General features: G+C 42.3%; 2 protein-coding genes across 8 annotated transcripts in view; one reads left to right on the top strand and one right to left on the bottom strand.

Moving 5' to 3' along the window:
- LOC146080820 (uncharacterized) overlaps positions 1-1,411 on the bottom strand; it is a 62,629-nt gene extending 61,218 nt beyond the window's left edge. Inside the window, exon 1 of one of the 5 annotated variants that reach the window (XR_014474999.1) lies at positions 255-1,397. The gene's annotated coding sequence lies outside the window, so the exon portion shown is untranslated. Of the gene's footprint in view, positions 1-254 lie in introns of all 5 variants that reach the window. The other 4 variants (XR_014475000.1, XM_083188490.1, XM_083188491.1 and 1 more) reach the window with 4 other exon arrangements.
- An 11,012-nt stretch (positions 1,412-12,423) lies between these two features.
- ANLN (anillin, actin binding protein) overlaps positions 12,424-23,002 on the top strand; it is a 54,361-nt gene continuing 43,782 nt past the window's right edge. Inside the window, exons 1-2 of one of the 3 annotated variants that reach the window (XM_083188488.1) lie at positions 12,424-12,722; positions 22,491-22,644. In XM_083188488.1, coding sequence (XP_083044614.1) covers positions 12,705-12,722; positions 22,491-22,644 — 172 coding nt within the window. In that variant the 5' untranslated portion in view covers positions 12,424-12,704. The remainder of the gene's footprint in view (positions 12,723-22,490; positions 22,645-23,002) is intronic. The other 2 variants (XM_083188485.1, XM_083188486.1) reach the window with 2 other exon arrangements.

The raw sequence follows: 23,002 nt of genomic DNA, 5'->3' as shown, positions 1-23,002 counted from the left end.
CAGACCCCCGATTGTGACCACTGATTATCTATTGCCGTTTTCTGAAAACAAGGGTAAGAAACTTGGATTGTAGTATAAAACACAAGTTGAGGACATGTACTGTCAGAAACTATATGTTGATAATCATTATTTCATGTGGTTTTATGTTAGTGAAAGTTACATGTGGCACATAATAAGTGTTACATGTGTTATGTTTTTTGGTATTGTTTTTTCCATATTTTGGTTATAAAGATGAGTAAATGCATGATATTTACCAGATAGGATTAAAAATTCCTTTTCCATTTGTTCACAATTTATATCCTTTGGCAGTTCTGTAATCTAACCTATGTAACATGCTTAACGTAACCGACGTAACAGTTTATGTTACAGGTGTTACATTAACATATATCCCCGTTAAATATTATTACAAGTTAGCATTCTTATTCCAATTGGACAATATGCAAGAGAAATACAAAGGAAGCTATTACACCTTGATAATACCGAAATCAACGAATCAATAAATCTATGCTTTTATCATATTCTGTTTTCCTGACTGCTGCTATTATTGCTGCAGATGACTTTTGCCTGTTGCACAATGTACTATTCACTGCGTATGAGGCCTTCCCTTTGCGCTAAACAGTGATAATATGTCAGACACTGCGACCATTTTGTTAGGCATGACTTGCATATATCGTTACAAGATGGCGTGTGGGATCAGAATACGGCTGAAATAAGTAATTTCTTATGAGATATTGTTTTGGATTTCTGGGTTTAAGAATGCCTTATTGATGTAACAGAGGACAAGGGCAGACAGCCAGTCTGCACAGTTTTGTCTAGAAATGGGAACAAACTAGATAACGGGGTACGCATGCGTAGACCCCAAGGCCTCCAGGTCAACGAGACCTCGATATTTCTCTTCCTAGTTACCAGTCTGAAATGACGTGACTAATTATAATATCATTAATTCAATACTGACTGCTCCAATCACATTTTAGGCCATATGAATAATGAAATAACTGAGCTGAATAAAGTATAAATATTGGGCATAAAGGGGGAGTGGTTAAGGAATTTGAGGAAGCAGTTCAGGGGCCGCGTGATTGGAGCCGGAGGTGCAGGTAATTTTCCCTGAGGTACTGGCTGATTCTGTCCCTGGTCTTCTGATATTGAGTTAAGGTTTTTATCAATTTAAATTAGTATAGTAGGTTTATATCTTTAGTGTGTTAAGTTTGCTTTGGCCTTTGCAACATATGTAATCAAGTTATTCTTTATTATCCTTTATTATTCTTCAAGTAAAGCATTTCTCTATACTTTGGTGTTGAGTGAATTCATTTCAGTGTCATTCCAAGGGTTAAAATTCAATGTTTTAACAGTTGGAGTGCCCCAGCGAGATCAATGATAGCGGTGCTATCACCCTTGACGGTGATTGAGAGAATTTGAGTTGCACAAGTGATTGGAAAAAATATATATATAATAAATAAATTAAAAAAAAAAAAAAAAATCTCATCTATCTCTCGATGTCCGTAATGGGGTGGTAAACCAAATCACTTGAAAAAGAAAAGAAGTGGTTTTTTACCCTTGGAATGTTTAGCTATAAAAAAAAAGGTGATGCTGACGTTTTTTCTTTCTTCAAGTTTGTGAGCCGGGAGAGTTAAAATTTGACCCCTCCCTTCCAGCCTGTCAGCTCTGTCTTGGCAGCGGGCACAGTGAGATAATCTTGTTCACTTGTTCCCAGAGTTCAGTCATAGCTGATAACAAACTTGAAGAAAAGCTGAAGAGAATTATAACAGTTTCTCCCTGAGCTAATTAAAAGATTTGTTTTTTTCTTCTTCCAAATAAATATTTAAATGCATAAAATAGTTGTTAATTTTTTTGAGTTATAATAAATTTTTAGTTTTTTTAAGTTTCAACTTTTAGATTTACTCATTTGTATTTTTTTTTTTTTTTTTAAGTTTTAATAAGTAGTTTACTATTATTGATAGTTTTTACACTGTATTCTGTGATAAGGGAGGAGATTTGTGCAGTACCGTTTCTTGTGGATTGGACGGCTTGGACGGCGGCCGATCACCGGGAGCTGGGGTGCATAATTTCACCTTCCCTGTTGGAAACTCCGGCTGGAGTATTTCAGCGTATTTCAGAGTATTTGTGTTTCAATGTGTTTTAATTGTTTGTATTTTGCTGTATTGGATTTGGCAGATGGTTTGATTAGTGTGGATCGGTTTGTGGAGATATTTTTTAGTGTCTACAGACTTGACTTGTTCATTTCAGAATTTGAAGAAGTGTGCGCTGATGTATTAATTCAAGGAACCTTGGATGATAGTGAAATGTCTCTAAATTTGTTTCAAACTGAGTAAATAAGGTTGATTGGAGATTGCTTAGCCTAATAACATCAGAATAAGCTTTATTACAGGTTTTGCAATTTAGCAGGGTTTGGAGAGATTAATTAGTAGCCGATTTTTTCTGCTGTGGGCTTTTTATTTTTTATTTTTATTCAATTTTTTTTTTTTTTTTTTTGATTGATAGTTCATTTCATTTTCTTTGTTATTTTCAAGGTTGTTTTGAAAAAAAAAAAGGGGTAATAAATTGATAAAGTATCTTAAGGGGTTAATACTGTGGCCACAGTTAGCTAGATAACCAGGACATATAGCAATATAAACGCGTACTGATTGCTTTGATGCAAATATGGTAACAGATTGACATATTGCATATAATTTGGTTTTTGATTTGCTAAGTTGATTTTTTTCTGTGAGAGTGCTGACCGGTAGCGAGATTCACAGGTAGAATATACGGGAAGAGAATAAAGGGAGGGACACGTAATAACTGGTAACATAGAAGGACAGTAAGTACCCACAAGACTGGTAACAAGGAATGACAGGATGTGGAAGGCGCTGGTGTGGTAACAGTGAATGACACATAACGCACGGTTAGTTTTTTTTGGGAAGGGTTTTCATTTGACAAGACGTTGTTATTTTATTTTTGATTTTTTTCCTTGAAAGAAGTAACACCTTTTTAAGCATTTGTATGGGATCCCAGAATGTTTTGAGTACGTGACTTGTGTGAGCAGGTGTGAAAAGTTCCACTGTTGGAATTGGCGTGTGATGCAATGAGTCTTTAATAAAGGTTCTTATCTTGGCGAAAGATCTGGTGATAGGTGTGAAGGAATTGTTTTGAGATAGTATATCCCACTAACCAGCATTTGTTTGAAAGGATTGTAAGATTTCACTGGAGAGTTGAGTCTGTTCGGTGAATGAGGAAGAAAGGTGCTAGTAATTTCAAGGATTTAGTCTAGCTTAAGGGATAATACAGTGATAGCACCATTGGAATTGAGAAGTTGGAAAAAAAAAATTTTGGTTTTGTTTTTGTTTTTTTAAAGCAGAAGATAGGTTACAAGTCTTTCAATAATGAGTGCGGATAATGGGCTGAGAGCTACACCATTGTCCAGGTCATTTAAGAAAAGACTGGGAAGGAATTGGAATGAGGAAATGGATAAGGAGATTAATTTATTTCGTGATTCAGGGGAAAAAAGTGCATTTGATGTTATGTCTGATAAGTTTGGTGAAGACAGTGTGAAGTTTGTTCCTAATTGGTATAAAATAACTGAGGAATCCACACATCCATTTCCCATGACAGGCACATTTAAACAATCTGTGTTAGAACATCTTAAATCCAAAATAATCTTTTCTAAAGAAAAGAAAAAAATCAAACAATTACAGTGTTTATCCGCTTGGCAACGAGAGGCGGAATTATGGAAAGTTACAGCACGGGACAGTAATCAGCCAACCCAGGGTGCACCTCTGGCTCCACCTCTGTCACCACCTCCAGCTCCTCCTTTACCTCTGTCATCACCTCTGACATCACCTCTGTCACCACCTTCAGCTCCTCCTTTACCTCTGTCATCACCTCTGTCACCACCTCCAGCTCCTCCTTTGCCACCCTCTGGGCATAGAGCTGTCTCATCTAAAGCTGTTCCTATTTCCCAGATTTTAACCCCTTCTGTTACAACTTATTCTTCATTAGCTCTGAAACAAAGAAAACCTGTACTGTCATTTTATCCTGTTGTGTCTCAGGCATGTGCAGTGAAGTCTATTGTTTCTGATGATGATGAGGAGGCTGATGAAATGCCTGAGCTTACAGCTATTGCATTACTAGCATACACTAGTGGACCTTCTACTAGTGAGTCTGGGAGTGTTACATCTGAATCAGAATCAGAGACTGAGGAGTTACCTGAGGAGACTCTTGTGTTATCTGATGTGCCCGATTCTAAAGTAAAAAAATATGTTAAGGAAAAGAGGGTTACTACTAAAGAGAAAAAAACTGAAAAAAAAAGTAAATCTCCTAAAAAGAGTAAATCCCAAACTGCAGGTACCTCAGCAGAATCATTGTTAATGCCCTTAAGGAGCATGATTCTGCCAGGAGAAGGGGGAAATCCAGACCGCAAGGTGGTTATTGATGCCCCGTGGTCACGTAATGAGTTGCGTTCCATGATCACTGATTTTCCAGACCCACGTAAGGATCTGACAGGATGTTGTCAGTTCATTAAGACTCTGGGTTATTCACTTGAACCCACAAATAAGGATTGGAGGTCACTGCTAGGAGCTGCATTGCCGGACACTATTGACACCACTGCTGCCTGGGTTACAATGGGGATTTCTACTGATAATCGTGAAGCTAATACAACTAACCTTACTGTAATCACAAGTATTTGTAATGCTTTAATGACTCTTTTTCCTCCTAGAGTCGATTGGCAGAAATTGTTTACCATTAAACAAGGACCTCAGGAATCTGTGAGAGATTACTGTCACAGGGCACTGACTGAGATGAGAACATACACTGGGATAGAAGATATTGACACTAAAGACGCTCACAGAGCCTTGGTAGTCAGTGTCCTGGTGGAGGGGCTAGTTGATTCAGTTAAATCTAGATTGCAAACAGAGACCCCCACCTGGAGGGCAGAGACCCCAGCTATGATTACTGAGCGGGCGGTTTTACATGATGCTAATACCGTTAGACAGAAGGAGGCACAGAAAACCAAACTGTTAAATTTACAGATAAATGACTTAAAAAGAAGAGAGGGGAGAGGGGTTTTTAACACCAACCCTTATACATCAGTTGAGGACAGACGCCAATTACAAAAAGCTTATGGTTGGGATTCTAGGCCCCCGCACACACAGTATGGATTTAGATATCCCTCAACAGCAACATGCTACAATTGTGGTAAAAGTGGACACTTTAGAAGACACTGTCCGGTGATTAATCGAGGACAGGGTCCTACAATGGGACAACAATACCCATACCAGGGCACAAATTGGAACCCACGCTTTGAGTATAATGCCAATCCCTATGGAGTTAGACCCACAGCCCCCAGAGGTAGAGGTACTTTTAACCCACAGGCCATGTCTTTCCAGCCCAGGGGAGACTCTTTTCCTCCTTATTGAAAGGAAGGCCATACCAGTGTCATGAATTTTTCTTCTGTACAGTCAGCGCAAGAACCTTTTGTAAACCTCACCATACAGGATCAAAATTACAGATTTTTAATTGACACCGGGGCGGCCAAATCACTAATAAATGAATCATGCTCATTGCCATTGTCACACAACACTATCTCTGCAATGGGGGTGACGGGACAATCAAAAGATTATCCCATAACTCAACCTGTTACAACCACAGTAGGGCCATTAACGTGTGACCATGCTTTCATTTTGGCAGAACAGGCCCCAGTCAATCTTTTGGGACGTGATTTGCTCATGAAAATGAACTGTGTGATTTATTGCACTCCGGATGGTATTTACCTTGATATGCCCCATAAAGTTCAGGAGGAGGTTCAATGTGTTCTGGATACCTTGCATTTGCCTAACCATTTATTGTTTGAGAGTGTTTCACAGTTTCCTGAAGAAATAACGCAGATGTTGTCACGGGTTCCTGAGCATCTCTGGACCACTGACATGCAGGAGGTTGGGCTAATGCAACAGGTAAACCCAGTGCATATTGAAATTAAACCAGGTGCAAAACTTCCACGTATTCCACAGTACCCACTGAAACCAGAGGCCGAAATTGGTATTTTTCCAATCATTCAAAGATTCTTGCAGCAAGGCATACTAGTCCGCACACATAGTCCATGTAACACGCCACTTTTCCCGGTTTTCAAGGCCAATGGCCGTGATTACCGCTTATGTCAGGATTTGCGCGCAGTTAACAAGATAGTGCAATCTCAGTTCCCGGTAGTGCCTAATCCGGTTACCATTTTGATACAAATCCCGTCACATGCTTCACATTTCACAGTCACCGATTTGTGTTCTGCATTTTTTTCCATTCCTGTACATGCAGATAGTCAATACCTTTTCGCATTTACTTACAGAGGAGTCCAATATACGTGGACCCGATTAAGCCAGGGGTTCATTGACAGTCCAAACATTTTCTCCCAGGCATTGCACGATTGCTTGGAAGGTTACTTACCACAGTGTGGTTCAGTATTGATTCAGTATGTTGATGATCTGTTGTTGTGCTCAAACTCGTTGCAGGACTCTATTACTGACACTTTCCTACTGCTGCTGTACCTCTCTGACACAGGACACAGGGTTTCAAAGTCGAAACTGCAGCCATGCCGCCCCAAGGTAACCTACTTGGGCCATTGCCTCACACAGGGTAAGCGACATCTTACACCAGAAAGGGTTGCCCTCATTCTTAAACATCCGCTTCCCTGCAACCAAAAACAGGTGAGAGCATTTTTAGGATTGTGTGGGTACTGCAGACAGTGGATCCCAGGATTTACTATTATGGCTTTTCCACTTCAGTCTCTGGTCTCACAGAATCTTCCTGACAAAGTACAACATACTGATGACACCATTGCCTCCTTTGAGACTCTAAAAAAGGCACTGACAGAAGCACCAGCACTTGGTTTACCAGACTATGACAACATTTTTTATCTGTTTTGTAATGAACAACAGGCGGCTGCCTTGGGAGTTTTAACACAGATACATGGGGATTCACATAGACCGATTGGGTATTACAGCTGCACACTGGACCAAGTGGCAGCTGCATTACCGACATGCTTAAGAGCTGTGGCGGCTGCCGCGGCCTTAGTGCAGAAAGTAGAGGACATTGTACTACAACACCCACTGACATTATGTGTTCCTCATGCGGTTGCTTTCCTACTGAATTCCTCACAGACAAGACATGTTTCCAGTGCACGCTTCACTCGCTGGGAACTTTTGCTCCTGGCGCCACCTAACCTGACCATAGTCAGGTGTGGTACGCTAAATCCTGCTACTCTGCTACCTGGTGGGACCCAGGAGTCCCAGAGGATGGACGAGAGGCAGGATTTAGAACATGATTGTGAGAAATATTTACAGCAAAATTTCTCCATCAGACCTGATATCTCTGACACACCACTGAGTGAGGTAGATCTTACCCTCTACACAGATGGAAGCTGTCACCGACAGGGAGACTCAGGACTACTGTGTACGGGATACGCAGTAGTGACGGATACGGAGATCCTGGAGGCTGGCCCATTGGGCCCTCCTCACTCTGCACAGGTGGCAGAACTGGTAGCTCTTACCAGGGCTTGTCACCTGGCTAAGGATCAGGCGGTTAACATATATACCGACTCCAGATACGCGCATGGAGTTGTGCACGATTTTGCAATGCTGTGGGCGATACGCGGGTACCTAACCGCGTCGGGTACCCCAATATCGCATGCCCAGCAGGTAAAAGAGCTCATTGAGGCTGTACAACTCCCTGAAAAGGTAGCAGTTGTTAAGTGTCAAGCTCACACTTCTCAGAGTGATCCTGTATCACTCGGTAACAGAAGGGCGGATGAGGCCGCCAAAAGGGCAGCTGTCGTGAATCACACCAATGTACAATTGAATATTTTTCAGACTATTGATCACCAGAAGTTAATAGATCATCAGGAATCATGCACTAAACAGGAACGTGCCATTTGGATTATGAAGGGATGTAAACAAGAGGCTGATGGCCTATGGAGAGATGGCAAGGGCAGACCAGTGGCTCCCAAATCCCTTCTACCGGCATTAGTAGAGGCTGCCCATGGGATGACCCATGTGGGGAGAGAGGGCATGTGTCGCGTGATTGGGAACTACTGGTGTGCACCTGGATTTTCATCTTATGCAGAAAAGAAGGCCCAAACCTGCCTCATCTGTATGAGAGTGAACCCAGGAAAGACTATTCCTACAGAACCATCTCACATTCCTCCTACCACTGGTCCATTCCAAAGGTTGCAAATTGATTTCATTCATATGCCTAAAGTGAGAAATTTTCAGTACGTCCTTACGGTAATAGATATGTTTTCTGGATGGCCAGAAGCTTATGCAGCTGTATCCTGTACAGCATCGTTTACAGCAAAGAAATTGGTACAGGAATTTGTGTCCAGATATGGTATCCCATGTGTTATTGAGAGTGATAGAGGTACACATTTCACAGGGAAGGTTTTCCAGGCAATGTGCCAATATATGGGGATAGAAAGTAAGCTCCATGGGCCGTATCGTCCCCAAGCTTCAGGTCGTATTGAGAGAACTAATATGGTTTTGAAGAACAAATTGTCTAAGGTGGGGGCGGAGACCTCCATGAATTGGCTTGAAGCGTTACCTTTGGTTTTGTACAGCATTCGCACCACTCCAAAGCGGCCACTTAACCTGTCTCCTTATGAAATACTGTTTGGAAAACTGCCTAATCTTGTTATAAGTCCAGCAATTGACTTGTCACTCTCCCATGACCTAACTACAGACTATGTTATAAAATTCTCACAGCACCTCAAGACTCTGCAAGGGAAGCAAGGACAGCTGATGAAGGGACTGCCAGAGGGGCCTTGCCATGAAGTAAAACCTGGAGACTATGTGATGGTGAGAAATTTCTTGCGTTCTGGTTGTCTCGTAGATCGGTGGCAAGGTCCATTCCAGGTTCTGCTAACGACCTCAACGTCCCTGAGAGTGGCTGAAAAGGACACTTGGATTCACACATCTCACTGCAAGAAGGTTTCCGACCTGGTGGTGAAGTCAGCTGACCGTAAAGACGCTGGAGAAGATAAATACGGTGATACAGACTTGAACCTAATAAACCTGTTCGATGATGGGCTTATTCCAAGCCACCTCAGTTCCGACCGAGAAGAAGTTCACGGAATCGGGGGGCATTCCTAGGGGTGTCCCTGCGGGTTGTGGACAAAATAAAGGAAGGATTCTAAGGAGCAACAACATGCCAAAGCTTATCCTGGCCATTTGTTTTTTGTTTTTGTCCAACTTTTTGTTTCCAACAGTGAAAAGGGGCGACCAGGAGACAGTGGCTGGCAAAGATGGTGTGGAGAGTTATCACCAAGGTATTGCTAGAGTTATAGTGGATCCCGTACCCGTAAGTGGTTTATCAACAGTATCCACAGACACACGCACATATTTGACTATTAAGGTATCCCGGTATAAGTACGAATCAGAGGATGGTAAAAAGGCAAAGGTGAAAATTGGTAATGGCCCAAATGTTAAACTGAGTAAAAATAATCGGAAAAAGAGAGCCATCACATTGAAAAGGTGTGGAGGTTTGCCATCAACTTCAAAATGTATATGTGAATATTGTGGTCTTAATCCTGAGAAAATGTGTATACAATGGTGCAGAAATAACACATCTATGCAAACTGACATTTCTTCTCTAGACACTTATCATGGGTTGATAGGGAAAACGATAAGGTTAACTAATTGTTGGGTGTGCAGTCATCTACCATATCACTCCAGCAATGTTGGGTTAATGGCTATTCCCCTACAGCCAAATCAAACAACACTTCTCTCTCTATGTGGTACTCACACAAGTGAACTCTATGTTAATACTGACTCTCCAGGTTTAAAACTAACAAAATACCAAAGGTATGGTCAAGAAAATATTACCTGTATTAATAAGACTGTATGGGACTCAAGATCTGAAGGTACCTATTTGGGAACCAGTGTGTGTAGCACCATCTTAGAGGAAGGACCCTTTAAAAATAAACTGGATTGGGGAAAAGCTATTTTTGAAATCATTAAATACACAAAACCTTATAAAGAACAATGTGTGCAGGAACTGGTGAAATGCATAATGAATGCAGGAATTTTGGGTTACAACAAGACATGTAAATTTAATGCGACAAGGTGTGGTGAGCTAGGTGAGAATGGAGATAAAAGAGGTAATCATTGTAATGTTCCTTATGACGCTTTCTCAAGTATATTGTCTAATAAGCCCTGGACACTACCACAAGGGTTGTATTACATTTGTGGACTTAGAGCTTACCGATGGTTACCAATTAATTATTTTGGGATATGTTTTATAGGTACAATACTACCTGATGCAGTGGTAATACAACATGAGGATTTGAAGGAAACATACATGAAGGGTTTAATTCCAAAAAGAATGAACATGGTAAAGCGGGAGATACAAGTAGTACATGAGAAGTATAAACACCTTTTCACATTATCCCAAGGTTATAAGATTGGCCTGGGATTTGGAAATATAATCACATTTGGTACATGGGGGATAACAGCAAATCAGAGAATGATACAGGAGTTGGGAGACCTCATAAATAATATCACTGACATATATGATAGTACCTTTAGATTTGTGGGGAGAGAGTTAAAATTTATAAGAACTGAGATAATGCAAAATAGAATGATTCTGGATTACCTTACCGCCGCAACCTCAGGATATTGTGTTACACTGCAAACAATATATGGGTTAAAATGCTGTACATACATTACCAATTCTTCTGATGCTGAAGAAGTAATTGAAGGAAAGCTAAATGAAATTACTCAGGTTAAAAATGAATTCGCTGAGCGAAATAAGCGCGATGGTGTGATTCCCGACAGTTGGTTAACTTGGTTAAATCCTAATACTTGGTTTGCATGGGTGGGAGATTGGTTGGTCAACATCATGCATACGTTGGGAAGTTTAATCTTTTTTGCCATGATAATATTATTGATTTTCTATATACTAGTGAAATGCTTCAAGAAGGTTTTCCGATGTATTAAGAAAGAGACATACGATGCACAATACGAGAGATACGAACTTTCTTCGGAGATATGAAAAAAGTTCTGAGGATGGACTGATAATACCGAAATCAACGAATCAATAAATCTATGCTTTTATCATATTCTGTTTTCCTGACTGCTGCTATTATTGCTGCAGATGACTTTTGCCTGTTGCACAATGTACTATTCACTGCGTATGAGGCCTTCCCTTTGCGCTAAACAGTGATAATATGTCAGACACTGCGACCATTTTGTTAGGCATGACTTGCATATATCGTTACAAGATGGCGTGTGGGATCAGAATACGGCTGAAATAAGTAATTTCTTATGAGATATTGTTTTGGATTTCTGGGTTTAAGAATGCCTTATTGATGTAACAGAGGACAAGGGCAGACAGCCAGTCTGCACAGTTTTGTCTAGAAATGGGAACAAACTAGATAACGGGGTACGCATGCGTAGACCCCAAGGCCTCCAGGTCAACGAGACCTCGATATTTCTCTTCCTAGTTACCAGTCTGAAATGACGTGACTAATTATAATATCATTAATTCAATACTGACTGCTCCAATCACATTTTAGGCCATATGAATAATGAAATAACTGAGCTGAATAAAGTATAAATATTGGGCATAAAGGGGGAGTGGTTAAGGAATTTGAGGAAGCAGTTCAGGGGCCGCGTGATTGGAGCCGGAGGTGCAGGTAATTATCCCTGAGGTACTGGCTGATTCTGTCCCTGGTCTTCTGATATTGAGTTAAGGTTTTTATCAATTTAAATTAGTATAGTAGGTTTATATCTTTAGTGTGTTAAGTTTGCTTTGGCCTTTGCAACATATGTAATCAAGTTATTCTTTATTATCCTTTATTATTCTTCAAGTAAAGCATTTCTCTATACTTTGGTGTTGAGTGAATTCATTTCAGTGTCATTCCAAGGGTTAAAATTCAATGTTTTAAAGAATAAGAAAATATAGAACCAGACTGAACGCAGAAATAAAGAAAAAAATGAGGTCAGAATGGACTTGTGCCAGATGGCAAGTCGAAGCAGTTATATCAAGAAACAGAATGACAGAAACGCAAAAACGCAAAAGAGAAGGTGTTAGTTAATCATCAGGCATTAATTGACAAGAGTCCCTCAAAATAATGTGTCACCACAATCCTTCCGTTATTAGCTGCTTAACAAAAATAGTAAAACCCTCACCAACAGTAAATGTGACACCCTGCAGGTGTCATAGCTTCCTTCTTTGTATATCTCTCTTGCATATTAAAACCACATGAAATACTGATCATATACTCGGGGGCCCTTAAGGGTAAGTGAGCATGACATCATGCAGCCACTAGGCGGCGGTGTGCATGGAGCGGCCTTTCCCTGCGCTGCTGCCACATCTCGGCGCTTGCCTGTGCTGCTGACTGTCTCCTCCGGGTCAGAGGGAGCCAGCTCTACACATACTGCACATAAAGCATAGAGCACACACTGGATCAGGCGACTGATTATACACCACGCCCCACTCCGTGACGGTGCTAGAGCGGAAGCTGTCCTAACTTTCACAGCCGGCCAATCAGAGAATCGCGTCGCCGCTCCCAGAGACCCACCCGAGTCATGTGACCGGTGAGGACGGCACGGCGGGTGAAATTCAAAATTGTGCAGCCGTTTTGTGTAGTGACTGAGTGTACGCAGCCTGACAGGAACACACAGAGGCTGACGGGCATCGCACCGTAGTGACCGCGGACACAGAGCGACATGGATCCCTTTACAGAGGTGAGTGTAGTGTAGGCGGCTGCTCTGCGGCTCTTAACACCGCCGTGCTGCTGCTGCAGCAGCATCTTACCCCGCATTGGGGGTCAAGGTTCATGTGCTCTGACCGGAGCCTGTGTGCGGGCAGACACCCTGGTGGCGCTACGGCTGTTATGATCCCTACAGCCTCTCCTCCTACCGCGCCCTGAATAGCACAGTGACGGCACCTTGTGTGATCTCGTCTCTCTCAGAGACTCTGCTGGCGGGGTCACATGAGCAGCTCCTGTGGGACTAAGTAAAACCCGGTACCAAACATCAAACTGCGTTCTGGAGCTTGTAGTGCCAGGTCTGGGGGAATGCCTGTGATAGCTGGACTAAGTGAAAACTGGAACAAACCCTGGAATGCCTGTCTGGACTATCAAACTCTATTCCGGAGCTTGTAATTTCCGGTCCGGTTGGCGTCCAGTCCAGGGGGCCCTGTGATAGCTTTCACCAGGGACATGGGGTATGGGTCATATTACAGCCTTTTCATATTGTCCAGACCGTTCCGGTTTTTATTACATCACCGGACCATGCATGGAGGCTTTATTCTCCCCCTGCTCCTCTCCCTGCTGCTGACCGGTGTCACACTCACAGCACTGGATGGGACATCCCAGGCAATGCACCCCTGGACCGTACACTTCAAGCTCCAGAATGACATGAATGGAGCACCGGACAGGCTCCATTCCGGTGTTTACCCATACCTGCAAACATAGGGTGCCAGTCGGGATCCCGACTGTCAAAACACCGTCAGCCGGGTTCCCGATGGCCACACGCTATTTTCCCTCGTGGGGGTCCACGACCCCCATAGAAGGAGAATAGGTGGCTCACGTAGCGAACCCGCAAGGGGTTTAGTTGCGCTCACCATGCTGTCTGGGTCCGGCTCTCGGGATAATGACTGTCGGGATCCCAACTGCCGGACCCCTATACCACACCCCAAACATTTGTATGCCCAATTTGTCTTGCTACAATGGTGGAAAATATTGAATTACTATAATAGTAATTGTGTCCCACGTTTCCACTTATAAGATATGCCCCCTATCTGACTAGTCCATGGGTTAGGTCCACAAGCATGTTCAAACTGTGGCCATCCAGCCGTTGAGAAACTACACATCCCAGCATGCATTGCCATAGTTTTAGCATTCCCTAATAGCAAAACTGTGGCCAGGCATGATGGGACTTGTAGTTTCACAACAGCTGGAGGGCCATAGTTTGGACATGCCTGGGTTAGGATAATCAACTTGGTGCAGCCCCTCTATTTACCTATGGGAATAATCCCATGGTAAGGATTTCTGGGTAATAAAGTTTAGTGTGTTGATTTTTGTCAGACCATATTGGTGGTTATCTTTTGGGCCGGACTCTTGGTTGCATGTTATCTGGAGACCCTTGTTGGTGACTGCTCTGCTGAGTGCGGAGATAAAAAAATATTTTTTGGTCTCAATTGCAGGCACTTCTTCACTCCATTTAACCCTAGGCCAGTGATCAGGGGTAGTTGTCCCACTGTGTGCTATTCTATTACCACCCCTTTTTTTTTTTTTTTTTTTTTTAATACTAGATCTAGTCTTTTTGGGGAATGTGAAAATCCTGACTAGCATTGCTCCTGGTTCAGTGTCTGGTCACTAGTAGATCCATTGCTAACAGTTTGTACTGTAAAGCCTTGTACACGCGGTGTGGTTTGGCCAGGTGATGACTAGATAGTAAAAATTGGCTAGAAGGTTAGGCAAAAGTCCCGGCGATGAAGACAGTGCAGGCAAGGAAATTTTGACTAGCCGTATGTCCGTGTATTTGGCTTATGGACAAATCACACATGGTCAAATTGCTTAGTACATTAATGTAGGGTACACAAAAGAACGATCGTGAGACGATCATACGATGGTTACACGATCTGTTGGAGCGCATGATCTGCTCACAATCTGTACCCAGTGGAAGGGATAGTTTTCAAATCCTGACTGCATTAGGTAATATCTGCAAAATTGGAATCTTATCTAAAACATGCCAAACTTACATACAATCGGTCGACATTGTATTGGAGTTGAGGCCAAATCGTTCTGGTGTGTACCCAGCATTAGCCTGCGTGTACACCACTTAAGGTCAAATTACCTAAGATTGCAAGATAATTCTTATGCTGGGCATATACTAGGCCAGGGGTAGCCAACTCCAGTCCTCAAGAGCTACCAACAGTTCACATTTTCCAGCTCACATTGCAGGTACACAGGTGCACTCATTACTGACTAACACATTTTGAATGATCCACAGGTAGTGCGATATACTTCACTTGTGACTCTGTGAGGAGACCTGGAAAACGTTAACTGTTGGTAGCTCTCGAGGACTGGAGTTGGCTACCACTGTACTAGGCCATATTTCCTACAACTAGTTGGTTGGATGGAATATAAATCTGGTACTGGAGGGGAACAAATATAATTTGAAATTCAGTAATTTGCTTGCAAAATCTGTAAGGGGACCAGGTTGTTCAGACAATATCCTGTAGATGAATCTGTTTAGTTTAAACTATTTGATTGAATGTTTTTTCCTGGGTTTGTGAGCAAATTGCTAGTTGGATGAAAGCTTGTCTAGTGTATGGCCACCATTATACTCTATCAAAAGCTATATTTTGAATATTTAATAATTTTTTCATACTGCAAATTTAATGTAATGACTTGGATGCATTTAATAAACAAAGCGGAAGTGTCCCCAGCATCCCAGATGGTAATCTTTATTTATAAATGCCTGATGTCCCTGCTTCCATCACTCTAGGACAGGTGGCAGTTGACTGTGACATGACTGTTCAACATATGATCAATTTTCCATATGAAAGGGTGACTAAATCTTCCCATGTATTGGCAGCATAAAAGCCATCACAAGTGAATAGTACCCCTTTCACATCGCAGCTGTAAGCGGGTATATTGACGTTTTTTTAGCATTTTAAAACGGTACCAGCTGCAATGTGAAAGGTCCCCAGTCAATTTACCGGTTAGAGAATACGGTATTTCAAAACGTTTCAGAAGTAGGATCCCACACGGTTCTGAGCCATTTTTCCTGCAATCTGAATGGCCCAGAACCGTTTTGAACTACACATGATAATCTGCACGAGGGTCATTGGTTGTCTCCCTGCATGTTGTCACCGCCCACAAGCCGGAATTGCACAATAGAGTTTTATTGAATAGAAGCCTTTTTTTATGGGTGAAACGGGTTGAATGTGAAAGGTACAAAAACGGTATTGAAACAGTAATATACTGGTTACAACATGCAATGTGAAAGGGGTTTAACTGGCTTTTGACCCGTTTTATGAAAAGTTTACAAAAAGGGGTTGAAAGCAGTATAGGAGAGGTGTGTATGGTTGGAATAACATATCCAACATTATATGTGCTTATACCATAGGACTTGCAGTAACAATATATTATACAATTTAACGGGGCCTACATACAGGGAGATTTGTGGTGATGTGTGCTGAGCAGTCTTTCAGGGCCAGTGTTCTCCGGTGAGAACACGGCCCTGCCCAGAAATATTTCTAGATTTATCCAGCATGCTCAATATCAATTGCTGGGCTATAAGCGACATGCGCATCGCTATGCCCCAACACACTGAGCGATGCAAGGTCATTTTCTAAGCGATCTAGATAGCTTAGGAAATGCCCTGGAATCGCCCAGTGCATAGGCCCCATTACTGTGGCCTTTTAGCAGTTGATTATGTGCAATAACCTATTCTATCCTGCGGTTATCTGCATGGCAATGAGGCATATATTTCAGATTAATTGCAGTAAGAAACGGTACATTTCAAGCAATTTTCTGTTCATACCATCCTGAGGTGAAGAAAAATCTGCATTAAATTAACCCACTGGGCTTTCTAAGAGCAGTAATTGAACTGGTACAGTAATTTAACCCAGCTGCTAATGGAATCTTTCCTTAAAGGTGCCCATTCACTTGTCTGATACTGAATCAGCCCAAATCAGATGTGTTTGACATCCCCTCTGACCCGAATGCGCGGTCCTGTGCCCAACGGGTCGGATGTGCTGAACATTAAGCTCCCCGGGGATATTTGCATTATTGCATTTAATTTGGCACATCAAGTGCCAACTCATAAGCGAGCCTCCCAGGGAGTTGCCGGGAGGCTCTCAAGGGCGAACTGGTCCGATTTGTCCTTAGTACAAGTCAGACTAGTGTAGTGTTCCTTCTAGGAACTGTAGCGGGCAGGACGCTGCTTCACGGTGGCAGCATAAGAGGGGCGGACCAGGCCCTCCAATGTCACTGTTGTGGGTGGTCCAGGGCCGTCAAAGTCATGAAAGGGGCATGCCTGGGCTGTGACTTCACAAAAAGGGGCGGGCCAGGCCACTGCAGTCATAAAAGGGGGCTGACCTGCCCCTGCCAAAGACACTGAGCTGCCGGGGAAGCGCCGGGCATCGCCATCTATGGCTGCGCTGGGCTTCACCGTGCACACCGGCAGGGAAAGGCATCAGGCTCTTCTAGCGGGGAGCTGCTACAGGGACAGGGCGCCTTTTGCCATTTATCGGGCAGGGCGCAACGTCCTGCTAAAACAGCCTAAGCCTCATACACACTAGAAGATAATTTTTCCAAACTGGCTGGTTGTTAAGAGCAATTAGTCAATTGTCATTTGTTCCCAAAAATTTATAGATTTTCATTCCAACCAGCCAGATTGGAAAGATGATCTTCTAGTAATTATGGGCCTTAAGTTTCGCTCTCTGTGCCCTATGTTATCTGAGAACAGCATGATCAATTAGTTACATTTCACATAGAACTGAGGTGTTGGTTAGCACACTGCCAGCATCCTGAACATAAGTATGTGGGTGTCAACGGAGGTAAGTTTAGGCTCTAGGGAAGGGCATACTTGCCTATCTGACCCTCTCCATGAGGGAGAAAATGCTCAGCTCCTGGACTTCCCTGGGAATGTATGATTGCCATCACCAGTGCTGAAACACTTTTCTTATCAATTAGCTAGTTCCCCACAGGTGATGGCAATCATACAGGAAAGTCCAAGAAGAGAACATTTTCTCCCTCATGGAGAGGGTCAGGTAGGCAAGTATGGGGAATAGGTTAGGTTAGGCTGCAGGGGAGTCTGGATTAGGCATTCGTATTCAGATTGCCGGTAGTGAGCTGTAGCCATGAGGGACAGACCCTCATGGGACATGACCCATTCCAGGAGGGACAGAATGCTCTGCTTCTGGACTTCCCTCTCTATGATTGCAATCACCTGTGTTGAACAGGTTAATTGATAAGAGAGGTGTTTCACCACAGGTGATGGCAATCATACATAAAGAGGGAAGTCCAGGAATAGAGCATTGTGTCCCTCGTGTTGGGAGGTATGTTTATTCTGGCTGGCGAATGTGCAACAAAGGTGCATACACACGGGCATTTATCACTGGCAATATGGTTGCTGAGCGACCATATCGCCAGCGATTGGAGTGTGCACCGGTTATAAATCGCCGGGTGCGCGCTCCCGTTTTTAGCCCCCTTATGATCGCTGATTCCCTCTGCGGCTTCCCCAGCAGAGGTTCCCTTTCATCAGTGACCATCTCTGGTCGGTGATGAAAAGGAGACACTGAGCAATATATCGCCCCCGTGTGTACACCGCTTCAATGTGACTTACAATTATGTCTGCTGCTCTGATCCATAAGCAGCAATTTGATTGTTTCTGTGCATTTGATTGCGCCTTTTCAGTCATCTATACAGGATGATTTTTGTTTGTTCTTCGCGCTGATCTCCCTCAAATAGAACATATTTAGCTGTGCAAAGTGGCCAGGCTGCAAACAGAAATCGTATGGCAACAATTGAATATATGCCGTCGGGTATGCAACACTGCTGCAGGTGGTAGAAACAAATTGAGTTGCCCCTGTTGAGTGCATGTGTTGGATTCATTAGCTGCTTGGCTATCACTATTTGAATAATGGTCTATTTATCTATTTTTCTCTTCTCTTTTTTTTTAAAGCGGCAATCATTTACACTGCAAAAAAATGTCAGTTTGAGTTTTCCCATTGTTTTAAAGCGGCAAACATTTAGGGGGAAATTTACTAAAGGAAATTTGTAAAAAATAGGTGTATTTGTATTTAGAAATACACTTATTTTTGACATTTACTATCCCGAAAATACGGCAATTCGTATTCGTATTGATAGCACATCAATACGAATACGAATTGCCGTATTTTCGGGATAATAAATGTCAAAAATAAGTGTATTTCTAAATACAAATACACCTATTTTTTACAAATTTCCTTTAGTAAATTTCCCCCTTAGTCTCTCGCTTTCTGATTCTCACACCCTGTAACATTCCTCCCCAAGTGCACATGTGCAGGTTTATTGCACTGGTGAAAACAACTGTTTTGCTGGCAATAGGATCTTTGTACTTATTCTTATATCTCAAGCATGGGTTTTTAAATTCAGTCTATATAAAAATAAAGATGTAACACTTTAAAGGAGACTCTGGTTATTAACATTTAACCTGGTTTTGGTCAAGATTTATGAGTCTGAAGTGATTCTGGCTATACCTACAACTACTACTCTTGGATGATCCCTAATACAGTAGCTTCAGTGTTAAATGTGCAGTACCACTTCATTTCCTATTGAGATTTTAATTTGGGATAATTGTGAACCAATCATTTTGCTTGCTTGTTCTTTTTTACTTTAAAATCTGGTTTTCATATTAAATATGAATGTTGGCAATATTAATTGTGTTAAATATTTTAGTATGAGCATAAAGGACTTGACTAAAGTACTTGCTTTGTCCTTGCAGTGAAAATGTTCATGTTCCTATAGATCCCTCCCTTGTGACGTGAGCTGCAATAGGAAGCTTCTGTTTTTGAAAAATTCAAATACTGTCTGAGTTTTTTGTATTCTCCTCAGATGTTTCTCCTTTTATCCATAATTGGTAGGATGTAAGTTCTATTGCAGCTGTGGAAAAGATGTGGTCGGTTAGTGGGCAGGATTCCAAGAAATAGTTAGGGAAAAAATGTTCTGCGTGATAGCTTTAGCAAGCTACGGCATGACTAAATGATATACTCATCCAAAGGTTACAACTGTAATGTGGTATACGTGGTAGAAATGTTGCTATTGGACGATTCAAATAAAAATGAGTAAGTTATCTTCTATTCCTCGCAGCAATGAGGAACAGTAGGGAAGAAGTCATTTAGGTCACACATAAGAGAACTTTGAATGCTTATGCTCTGCATATTATTCATGTCTTAAGCAATGGAAAAATAATTCCTCCCTCATGATAGGATATCTAACCAGAGCTTTACAGGTTTATATAAATATGACTAACTACGTGTTTTGAACCTCTTACAACATTTTCTATCCTCTCTTCCTGCTACATCCCCAAAAAAGTGTCTTAATTCTTGGGTGTTCATCATGCGGCTCTACCACTTATGTGGAACTACACATTGCAGCATGTACCGCCCAGGTTTGCAATTAGGAATTGCTAAAAGTGAATGCTTGGATGTGTGCTTCCACAACTGTAAGGCCCATGTTGGTTAATTTAGAGGTTTGTGAGCAAATGGTTAAGTTAGTGGATAAGGGGGACTTTTTTACGCTGCCTCTGATTGTGTATAAACAGATAAATATATCTCAGGATTAAAGTGCTGGTCACTGAAAAGGCAACATTTGTATATGTGCCAACAACAAATATATTGTCAGTTTGTTGACCTCTGAATTCGCTAAAGAAAAATACTTGCTGTAGAGCAGGGGACTTCAACCTCTAAAATTCAACAAAGCCCAAGGGCCACTAAGCTATACTGTGCTATTTAGCACAGCCCCCATAGACGTCACAACTCTCCCATCATGTCAGCATAGCCCTCATAGATAGTCAGCACAGCGCCCCGTAGAGAATCTGCCTGCAAGCAGTCCTGTCCAGGCTTGCAGCTGCAGCTCTAGGTGTGCATATATGCTGTGCATGGGGGTGTGGTATAGGGGTCCGACAGTCCTTAGCCCGACGTCGGGATCCCGACTGGCCGGACCCAGACAGCATGGTGAGCACAACTAAGCCCCTTGCGGGCTCGCCACGATGCAGGCACCTATTAGGGATACGCGAGCCCCCTATTCTCCCTCTATTGGGGTCGTGGACCCCCACGGGGGAAAATAGCAGGTGGCCGTCGAGATCCCGACGTCTGGTAAATGCCTGTTAGGATCCCGACTGTCGGGAACCCATCCGGCACCCGTGCATGGCAGGTGGGCACCGAGACCAGCTCAGCGGGCCACGGGTTGAGGAGCACTGCTGTAGAGCAATCATTTGTCAAAGAGCACTATATATGTATAATTACTTTATATGTTATCTGGATAAAGAGCAATGTTTTTTGCCTCTTTGACCTGGGTCGGTGGCAGTGTAAAAGGGGCCAACCCGGGTCCATTTTTCATGGGAATCCTGACCAGTGTGGAACACTGGTAGTGGGGAAAAAAAAAAAAAAGGTGGAGCGCTAAATGGATCAATTGGATATCACAATTTTAATATATATATAAAATATTAAAAAACAACCAATTTGTAAAAAAACAATAACATAAATGTCAATGACAAAAAACATATAAATATAATAAAGAACAAGGAAGACAATACTTATGTCTCTGCGTAGCTGCCTCGGTATCCCTTGGAATAAGGGGGGGGGTTGGTTTTGTTGCTCTCCGGGTAGTGCACTACCGAATTGGTGGTTGGCAAGTTGCCGTCCTGGATGGTATTGGGGAGACGCTGGAGGATGATCTGATTCCCAAGGTTGGGGTCCTCACTAAGTTGCGCTGATCCCAAGGATAGTTGCTGTGGTTAATTTTCTCGCTGGAGGAAGATCTTTAAACCTTCTTAAATGAAGGGTCCTCACGATGATGCGGTATTGGATATCCACAGGGTGCGGGTTATAAACTCCCAGGTAGAAATTGGGAATGAAGATGGGGATCCGGAGGGTGGCAATGAAAGGGAGAGCTTCCAGGAGAGTACCAGTTGAAATGGGGGGGGGGGGGAGGGCAGTAAGCAGAGTTGAAGATTCTTCCCAGTCCTTAATGATAAAAGCAAGTGCTGCCTACACTTGGAACACTGGTAGGACCTGGGTAGTGGGCGGTGTAAATGGTCCCAACCCGGGTTGGGACATCTGGGTCACGCTGAAAGGGTACCGGAAGCGCGGGATGCGCTTTCAGGAAATCAGCTGCAAAAGACAGCAGTCGGGTAGGAGGCGGCTATAAGCAGACAGCGAACACAGGCTCTGGGCACAATTTAACATTTAGAAGCATAAAGAGTGACTCATGCTTTTTTTAAATTTTAATATTCAACCAGTATCCCAGGGAATCCCAGTATTCAGGGACAAGCTATCTCTCTATAACATAATAAACTAATAAACATTGCATATAAAGCCAGCTGGAGCATGTAAAAAGGAGCCAAAACATAAAGAAAATAGTAATTGACAGAATATTAGAATTACTTGGCCCATCTAGACTGTCCTACATGCACACACTAGGGTTATTTTTTGTCAGAATCCAATTAAACGACTTTCATATTTTTGTATTTTGGGAGGAAGGCTGTAGAGAGATAGATAGATAGATATTCAAAAAAAATGACTCCTAAAAGTTAAACAAAAGCAATATCTAAACAGAAAGTATATAAGTTAAAATGTACTTCACACACATATATTAACAACTTCAATAAGTTGGTTGAGGCATCCATTCTTTCATGTTTTAGTACATATTTATTACATTTGTGTGTTTTTATTTATTTTTTTTAAATATCATGCTGTACTTTTTACACATTCTTAATTTTTTTTTTTTTTCTTAGAAATTACTTGAAAGGACACGAGCCAGGAGGGAGAATCTACAGAAGAAGATGGCTGATAGACCCCCAGCTGGTGCACGTATAGCAGCAGTACCCAAAAGGCCAAGAGATCCGCTTGCAGAGACAAATCTTCAGCCACCTACTACAACTGAAGAAGGTACATTTAGACCAGCAAATACAATGCCCCAATAGTGTATACTGCCTACATATTATATTGGGAACAAGCATTGGCACCTCATCACATTATATTATTATAGTCATTCTTGGATATGTTCTATTGCCGGAAAGGTACCACATATTTGGCGCAAATCTGGTTGGTGATGTGTTTAGCATTGTAATAGACTTTGGGCTGCATATAATAAGTGTCTTCTGCATTATTGATCATTGCATCATCACCTATTCAAAGGAAAATATGTGAAAGTCTAGTTGCACATTGTATGTCAATGTGATAGGTGGAGCTTTACCACTGTAAATGCTGCTTTCATTGTTCGTGAAATCATTTTTCATGCTGAGGG

This window comes from Crinia signifera, chromosome 5, assembly GCF_055691185.1.
Source record: "Crinia signifera chromosome 5, ASM5569118v1, whole genome shotgun sequence".
NCBI lineage: Eukaryota > Metazoa > Chordata > Amphibia > Anura > Myobatrachidae > Crinia > Crinia signifera.
Note: the sequence above shows the minus strand (reverse complement) of the source record. Positions and strands in the feature narration are given on the sequence as shown.